Source organism: Cuculus canorus, chromosome 3, assembly GCF_017976375.1.
Source record: "Cuculus canorus isolate bCucCan1 chromosome 3, bCucCan1.pri, whole genome shotgun sequence".
NCBI lineage: Eukaryota > Metazoa > Chordata > Aves > Cuculiformes > Cuculidae > Cuculus > Cuculus canorus.
In genome coordinates, this window is record NC_071403.1 from 77,654,765 (window position 1) to 77,663,635 (window position 8,871).

At 42.1% G+C, this 8,871-nt stretch overlaps 1 protein-coding gene across 14 annotated transcripts in view; it reads right to left on the reverse strand.

The window, feature by feature from the left end:
* Positions 1 to 7,495, reverse strand: part of CCDC88A (coiled-coil domain containing 88A) — an 81,973-nt gene extending 74,478 nt beyond the window's left edge. For 7 of the 14 annotated variants that reach the window (XM_054062059.1, XM_054062054.1, XM_054062056.1 and 4 more), the window contains exons 1-2: positions 6,709 to 7,314; positions 6,480 to 6,580 (exon numbers count right to left, since the gene is read on the reverse strand). In XM_054062059.1, coding sequence (XP_053918034.1) covers positions 6,480 to 6,580; positions 6,709 to 6,771 — 164 coding nt within the window. In that variant the 5' untranslated portion in view covers positions 6,772 to 7,314. Of the gene's footprint in view, positions 1 to 6,479; positions 6,581 to 6,708; positions 7,315 to 7,382 lie in introns of those variants that run through there. The other 7 variants (XM_009558587.2, XM_054062065.1, XM_054062064.1 and 4 more) reach the window with 2 other exon arrangements.
* Between the last annotated feature and the right edge of the window lie 1,376 nt (positions 7,496 to 8,871).

Below are 8,871 nucleotides of genomic sequence, written 5' to 3' on the forward strand. Positions count from 1 at the left end.
TACAGCCTTGCCAGTGAAAGACACAAGCTGGTCAGCCCAGGTAAGGTATCTATCTGTAACTACCCTAATCTTCTGGAATTTACTGCTGTTGTACTACCAAGAAACATGGCAACGTAGAGTAGCTCACAGCATCTCAGCCACCTGACCGTTCTGGTACAAAAATAAGAGCAAAGCAAGTTGTGTGTTGCCTTTCCTTACAACACAGGGAGCCAGGATAGCAGCAGCACAGAAGCAGAAACAAGCAAAGTAAAATCCAGCCCCACAAACACAAATATTACAGTCAGCACAAACTGGAAAGCTCGCTCACCCTCAATGCTGGGTGCTGCTTAGGGCAAATGATGCTTACATGAGCCATCTGAACTACTAAAGCAGGTGGCATAACCACTAGCGCAAAAACTGGGACACATCATCCTCTGGCTCTAAGTCACACTTGTGGCATTCCCCACATGGTCCTGTGACTTCAGTTAAAGTGGACTCTGTATTGTGTCAGGACAGCTCTGTATTGTGTCAGGACAGCAGAGCTGCATTGTGCTCTGTGGGTCTTACCTCCTCCATTACCTTGCTCAGGCATCTCTGTCCTGCAGACACACATCTGTCCCTACATATAAAATAGCTTTAACTGAGCTGTCATAAAAGGAGACACTTTGTTAGTATACTCTTACTCACTTTCCTGAAAATGACACACATAAAATATATGCCTAGCTATTAGTAAGTTTATTTTATTATTTTTGTGCTTTGAAACTGAAAATAAAACTCGAAAGTCATCGTGAATATACACCGTTTCCTTGCCGGAAAGTTTTCAGTGCTGAAACAAGTTATTTTGATTTTAGATCTTTCAACAAAGATTACTATTTGTGGAACAGGTAGATAGACACAATATAGCGCCTCTGTATATATTAAGAAATGTTTTTTAAATAACCTTTTATTCCTTGGCCCCAGCTACTAGCACAGACTAAGGATGGCACAAGTTGTACACTACTAAAAGAAATAAGGAGTCAGAGTCAAAGAAAAATAACAAAGAGCACATGAAGGAGCGAGCAAAGAAGTGGTGCATATATGCATAGGAAGATTGTATCATTCACTTACTTATCTTCAAAACACTGCAACAGTTCGCTGCACAGAAATTAATTACAGTGCATAGGATGAAGGACAGTAGAACTGTGGAAAAGGGTACAAAAGCATTAAAAACTAGTAAAACAGAGACACAAGCAAAGATCAAGCACTTAAAGCAATCCACATTTGATCCATTCTTTCTTCCTCTTTACCTATTAAAAACCCAAGCACCCCATAAGTACAGGTATCAGCCTGTCCACCTCATTTGCCCAGGTCAAAGTTCACTGCAGACAGAAGTTCGTGTCTAAAAATCAATCATCATTACGCTGTAAGAATTATTATTTCTTTGTAATCAAAAGGTTTGTATTCCAACAATCTTTACTACAGTACGCATTCTGCAGAACAATTTGTTAAGGAGTTTACTGCTTTACAAAAAAAATGAGTGTTCTAAATTCAGCTTCCCTTAAGAAATATCTGAGCTCTATTGCTGCAGAACCACTCATAGGAGTAACAACTCTCACAAACTCCCAATGACATCCACCTTCCATCTATAGAAGCCTGACAGAGCGCATCTGAAAAATGTGCGTCAAATCCATTCACTTCAAGGAAGTGAGAAAGGTGCAGACTTCATAATATTTGACTTTCTGCTAAAACAGATGCTTATATTTTTACTGCCAAACTCACCAACCTCATTTTTCCCCAAAATGTTTTTCTATTTCCCCACCCAGTCAGAACCTGGGTGAAGCTCTCCCTTGCTATTTGGTCTTCTTCAAGAGAAAGAGTTAATTGGATTGGAGTGCGTGTTCCTGCACTCCTTCACAGAGTCAGGCAGCTGGCTCAAGCACTAGAAATGGAGTCCAGTTTTCAAGGAAAGATATAGGCAAGCCAGAAGTATGGGCTGGCAAGCTCAACTGCTTGGAAAAAGAGCACACAGCTAAAGACTGTGAGCTCAGAAAAGGAGTCAATGAAGCAGTCTACACATTCTAGGCACACATCACCAAAGCGGTGGAAGGAAATAGTCAGCCGCTCCACCTGGAAAATTCTATTGAAAGGCCTGCATGTGGATCCAGTCAGTGAAAAACAGTTGCAGAATGCAAAAGGGAGTAAAACAGTAGAACAATAAAACACTTCATCCTTTGATGTAGTTTTCAGCATGTCTGGATGCAACAACTGACGTGGCTAGTATCAATAATATATTTGATTAAAACAAAAGTTATGAATGGTACATTGTGATGAAAGTGGACGAGTTCTGCATACACTGGATTACATTAACTCAGAGTCTGGTCCTATACATTATCAATTCTGCATGCAGTATTTGTCCAACGGTTCCTTTAAAACAAATCCATTTCCACAAATACAAAGCCTAGTAAAATAAAAACTATTAAAAATAAAATACAGTTTCAAGTCTTTGTTACTTGACCAAATGTTAGTGGTGGTGCTAAATGTAGTGAAAGTGCCAATCTTGTAATTACTTGCAGCTGTCTATTCCTATTCAAAGGAACCAGTAAGACTTTTGTCAGTTTGGGAACCACAGTTCATCCAACAAGACTTTCAGCATTTCTTACACAATACTACTGGAATTCAATTAACAAATATCAGAGAACAAGACCTATCAGAAAGGAAAACTAAAAACACTCAGAAAATGAGTGTTTCTGTAAAACCACTTTGATCTTTTTCAATCAAAAAAGTATATAAACAGTTCAACACTAAGACTAAAATGAATGAGGTGGTGTTAGTTAAGTTCTTGAAAAATATCTCTAGGACAACTAAGCATTATTTTACTGTAATTACACTAAGATGCACAACAGGTGTCCTAGCCATCAAATTACACCATTTCATTTATTTTAGTAGAATACAAAATACATTTTACTGAAGTATATGAGCACTTTGTAATGTCAGGAGTATTAAAATTCAGAGGTATAGTAAAGGTATGAAGTATTCTTGGCACATTCCTCTACCTCCCTGCCATGGCAGAACACCATTGCAGCAATCTCTTGCATTCTGATTTTTTTCCAAGCAGCATGACCCCTTTTTGTATCAAAGAACACAAAGATAAAGGCTCAGATTTAGAAAGACAGATGGGCTTCTATCCAGAAGTATCAGATACTGACTGATCCCAGCAGAAGGTAGGTAACCGAATACTTTTGAAGAACTGGACCTAAGCTTAAACAGGAAATGAGAGACATTCTCTCAAGTTAGAAGCTAATTCTATAATACTGGAAGTCTCCTTAAATAACAACATAACGTTTAAAAACTGGCCTGCAGCATTTGCACCAAAGAAAGAGCTCTTCTTGGACACTGAATGGAATCTGTAATTTTCACATGTACTAAAAAGTCCGAAAAGTCAAAGGCAAAAGACACACAAGCAATATAATGATTTATTCTTTCTTATGCGTTATGAGGTACTAATAATCTCAATGCTAATAAAACCCAACCTCCCAGTACCTCTATCATGCAACTATTACAAAGCTGACATGGATTTCCTCTGTCTGAATCATTACAATTGTTGAAAATAAATTTGGTCTAGACAAACACAAGGAGAAACAAATGCCATACTAACAAACTCACTTGTGGCTGACAGAGGGCAGGATTAACTCTCTTCAACTGAACAAAAAACCTTCTCTAAGTAACAAAGCCACGTTTTTTGATCGTGTAACTGTTTACAAACCATGCCTAATCCAATATTAACACTCACTTTTATGGTCACAGCATTTGGTTTTTCATCATTTAGGGGAAGGGGAAAGTAACTATTAAAGTACATATAAAGCAGGAACACAGCACCTCTAACAGCCTCCCCTTGTTCATGCTTTCAACACTCTTCAAAGCATCTAATGTTGCAAAGGCTTTCCAGCCATAGGAACCAACTGACACCACCACCAAGTCCCTAGCTGACAGGAATGCACTAGCTGTATTATCACACCAAAGCATTAACAGCCCCAAATACCTCAAACCTAGAGAAAAAGTAAGCACCATATAACACAACTCATGTAAAAACAAAAGAAAGAACAATGAGAACAAGAACTTCTAGTGGTACTTTCCACACAATTCTACAAATGGCACTCCTGGTGACTTCTGCAAGAAAAACATTTCTCTTGAGCTTCTTACAGAGTGCCATAGCTCCTAAGCACGCATCTCTAGTTCTCATGTGAGATAAGTCACTGAGAGCTTTAAAAAAAGGCAACATTCTGAAGAAAAATATTCTGCTTTTGAAGTCACATGATACAGATTTTTCTATCACATTTCCCCAACATACGGCAATAAAGACTGAAAATGGAAAACACCAAAAGTAAGTGATACTGATGATTAGTTGGAGCTATATCTTTTAAATGTTTTTCAAACGAAGATACACATTTAATAGGCAGATATTCAAAGTGAATCAAACTAGAAGTTAACACAGCTTTCCACAGTGATTTCACCAGAGACAGAGTCTGTCTACAAAACATGAAGCATTTTTTCCTCTTTCAATCCTGGCAAAAAAAACCAAAAAAAATATCCACATACACCCTCCCCCAATAAGAACACAGTTCTGGAACCTTCAATTCTAAGCACTAATCAACTGTAAAACATTTCGGTCCCCCAAAAATGTATTTTAAATAAACTACACCTTCCAGTAATATTTGTAAATGAGTTTTATTTGTACACTGGAGTCTTTTCACATGCACCTCTAGTTTAAGGCAGTTTTTAATTGTTCTGTCTATGAAATTGTTTGATTTTAAATTCACATCTCCCATGTGTATTTTTTATACAAACACACACAATTCCTTCTAAGTAATCTACAGGAATCACAGTATGGGGTCAAAGATACCCATACAAAGTCAAAGCCAACACACAGTGCCGTAAGCATGGGAATGTTCCCTCTCTGCAGCTACTCATTTTACATACATGTATCTGACAGACATATCAAATATTTATACTCCTACTATTCAAAAAATTTACTAATAAAGTTTAATTTCAATATTATATTCTTCAAAATCACCCTGGTCCAGTTTAGTACTGAATTTGCCTTCCAGCTGTCATTTTTTTTTTTTACCAAACAGAAGCTCTACATCTTAAATATGTGGTCATAATTGACAAGCTACTTAATTAATATGTAGTCCTAGGAAAAAAATCAACTGTAAAATAAAAACAGTATGCTTCAGTGAATGCATCACCTAAAATTCTTATTAAAACATGCCATAAATACCATCAAGATTTTTTTCAGAAAGTTTGATTCTACCAAGTTTCCCATGTTTCTCAGTACTGCAGAAGAAAATGCGTGGAATTCACAGAAGTAGGTGACAAAAAAATACTGGTTTCAAAAGGATGTGAATTCAAACTTAACTGTGGTAATGTGTAGATCTTTTCACATGGATTAGTTGTAGAGGCTGAATACCAACACCAAACACTTCTAAAGTCCTAAATATGAGTAAAAACTATACACAGAGTAAAAGGATGCCCATCACTGAGCAGTGTTCCTGAGGAACAGCTGTCATCACAAGCTGCTTACACATGGATGTAGCTATCCAGCCATCCATAAGCCTACATTTTTTCATACCTATATGAGCAAAAGAACCATTTTTCTGTAGAGCCTTAAAACAATGGGGGGGGGGGGGAAACACACGGAGATTTTTTTCCTCTAGAAACATTTTTATGATTATACCACCAGACACTTGACAGAAGTGTTACTCTATACCATTACAGCAGTGGGCAACATTCCAGTCAAAACTACAATTAAACAAAAAGTCACTGTAACGATAAAGACATTTTTCTAACAATGACTTTTCAATAAACAATTTATAAAACCATGTAAAAATGTTTCTTCTGTGGTTCATAGCCAGGAAACATTCTAAACTCAATTAAAATACCAGCTTTACTGCACAACTGATATCTATTGTAATTTGGAACAGTGAAAAATAAAGCGGAAGGAGTTAAAGGATGGTCCATTTGCTCAGTGAACATTATGTGACTCGCATACAATCCTTAAGTTGTAGGTCACATGCACTAAGACATGTATTAGAATCTTATTAGCCATGCAAATATATTCAAAATTATGTTTATGAGAATACCTTACAGTAGAATGATGTGTAGTATAGAGTGAATACAGTAGAATGAATCTTTATGCTTCTCAGTGGAAATATAGGAAACTATTTACAGTCATCTAATTTTCCAGTAAGTTCTACATATCATGATTTAGCCTGTACTAGAGTATACATCCTGCAAAGGCATCACTTGGACATTAAACGGCAAAGAGTGTCTACTGTGCTCTGAAGTCTCCCCTTAACTGACAACAACTGCAATTGACCACTGACTACTGCAATTAAAAAGAAAGAAACTTACCACGGTCAATATGGAGGGGAAAGAAGAGCTTTCATAAAAAAAGCAAAACATACAAGACAATCAAGACAACAGAAAAAAATAATCCCGAGGCACAACTCGGACACACTTACATTTGCAGCATGACTTCGTTCAGAAACACACCATCCACTAGTGCCACATATTCTTCCAGGTTGGTCCCGTTTCCTCCAGCTAACGGTCCAAATGTCTTAACCTGAAACATAATCATCATCACCACCGTGACACTAACTCCACCTCATTCTCTGCCGCAAGGCATTTATCTTCAAACAATGAGCAAATAAATGAGCAACGGGTGAGGATAAAAAAAGAATGAAGGCTTACCCAGGTGACAAGAGGGCTGGACATGAACTGCTCCAAAAGGGGTGTGAATATTTCGTTCTCCATTTTACAAAAAAATGGTTAGCATCAAAGTAACTCCTCCGATGCAAAAAAAAAAAAATATAAGTCCTTCACTGTAGCAACTCTCTGCAACGCTCCAAGGATTTAGGTGGAGTAAGTGAACCCCATTTTCACCAGCAGAGAAGTCAATGTGCTGGTAGCTGGGATTTATCTTCTCCTTTCAAGAAAAAGACGCATCCGAGAGCCCATCTAGGCGTACTGCAGCTTTTCCATTGATGCCTCTCCCTCTCTACACACCGCAGGGGCAGAGGGAAGGGAGGCAAGGAGAGAAGGAGGCTGCCTCGCCACTGGGATTCTGCATCAGACAAAACAAAAAAGGAAGGAAGGAAAAATCCGCTTCAGCAGCTCCTCAGAAAGGAAGGGGAAAGCCCAGCACAACTCCGCAAGCTCATCCTGCCCCTTCCCCACGCGGAAAGAGCCCCCCTCACGGGCAGAGGGAGGCGGCCGCCGGCAGGGGCGATGGGCTGCTTTACACCAGTCCTCGTTTCCTCACCCCCTTCCCTTTGCCACCGGGCAGCGACGGGAGCGGCCCCCCCCCGCCGCTCCCAGCCCTGCCGCCCGCGTCCCGCTGCTCCCGAATAACGGCCTCAGCGCACCCAACAGCGCCGCATCACCCCTCCCTCCTCGCTTCACTGACGACTGGGTCCAGCCTATGGATCCCTCCGCGTTGCGGCACCCGCTGATCCCTCCGCCAGAGCGGGTCCCTTCCTCTTTCCTCCTACACCACCTCCCCCCAGATGGCAGCGCAATTAGAAAGGGGGCGGGGCCCGGAGGGGGAAACGGCTGCAAGGGCGCGGACACGGGGGAGGCGGCGGCCCGCTGGTGGGGGTGTGTGGTGGTGGTGGTGAGAGAGATGGGAATGGGATGGGGGAGGAGAGATGGGGATGGGGGGGGAGGAGAGATGGGGATGGGGGAAGCGAGAGATGGGGATGTGGGGGGAAGAGAGATGGGGATGTGGGGGGAAGAGAGATGGGGATGTGGTGGGGAGAGATGGGGATGGGGGGAGAGAGATGGGGATGTGAGGGGCAGAGAGATGGGGATGGGGGAGAGAGATGGGGATGGGGGAGAGAGAGATGGGGATGGGGGAGAGAGAGATGGGATGGGGGAGAGAGGTGGGGATGAGGGGGAGAGAGGTGGGGATGAGGGGGAGAGAGATGGGGATGAGGGAGAGAGAGATGGGGATGAGGGGGAGAGAGATGGGGATGAGGGGGAGAGAGATGGGGATGGGGGAGAGAGATGGGGATGGGGGAAAGAGATGGGAGGGGGAGAAGGGAAATGGGGGTAAGGGAGAAAGGCGAAGGGGATGGGACACGGGGAGGAACGACGGGGATGAGAACGAAGGGGATGGGGAGAAAGGGGGAGAAGGGATGGGGGAGATGGAGAGGGGGTAGGGGAAGGAACGCAATGGGAAGGGTACGTTGGGGGCAGAAGGGGGATGGGGACGAAGGGGATGGGGGGGGGAAGCAGCCTCTGCCTCGCAGCAGCGTGGGCTATAGGAGGATGAGGAGAGGGGGTCTGGCACACGCACATGTGCCCCCGGGGAGGCGGGATGGAGATGCCCTTCCTATTCCCCTCTGGGAATAAAAAGGTGTCGATGTGGAAAAACTCGTAATAAAGGGGGAAAAGAAAATGAGTGGGTAGGGGAGTCGCTAACGCCCTTGAAGAGAAAAATGGGCGATTAATCGCACTGTCCGCACCCCAACCACACGCCTTTCGGGGGAGGAGAGGGTTTTTCTGCTAAGGATGTGAAATCCAGGCACACCCGCGTTAACACAAAATGCAGCTTTCTGGAGGGATTTAGCAGGGGAAGGGGAGCGCAGGGAGGGGGGCGACCTGGTTACAGAACAGCAAATGACAAGCAATTTGCTTGCCTAAGCTATTGTCCTTAAGCCATCTCTTGGCACTTGTGTTTCAAATCTCAAATGCTGCACTGACATACAGGGCCGTATCTGCTTTCTAGATTATGTAGTTTATGGACAAAGCATTTCACAAAATCTCAAACTAAATCCAGCTTCTCTTCCATGTAGTATAAATTAAATTGCAGCAGCATTTTCCCAAATACCTGTATTTTTACATACAGTAAAA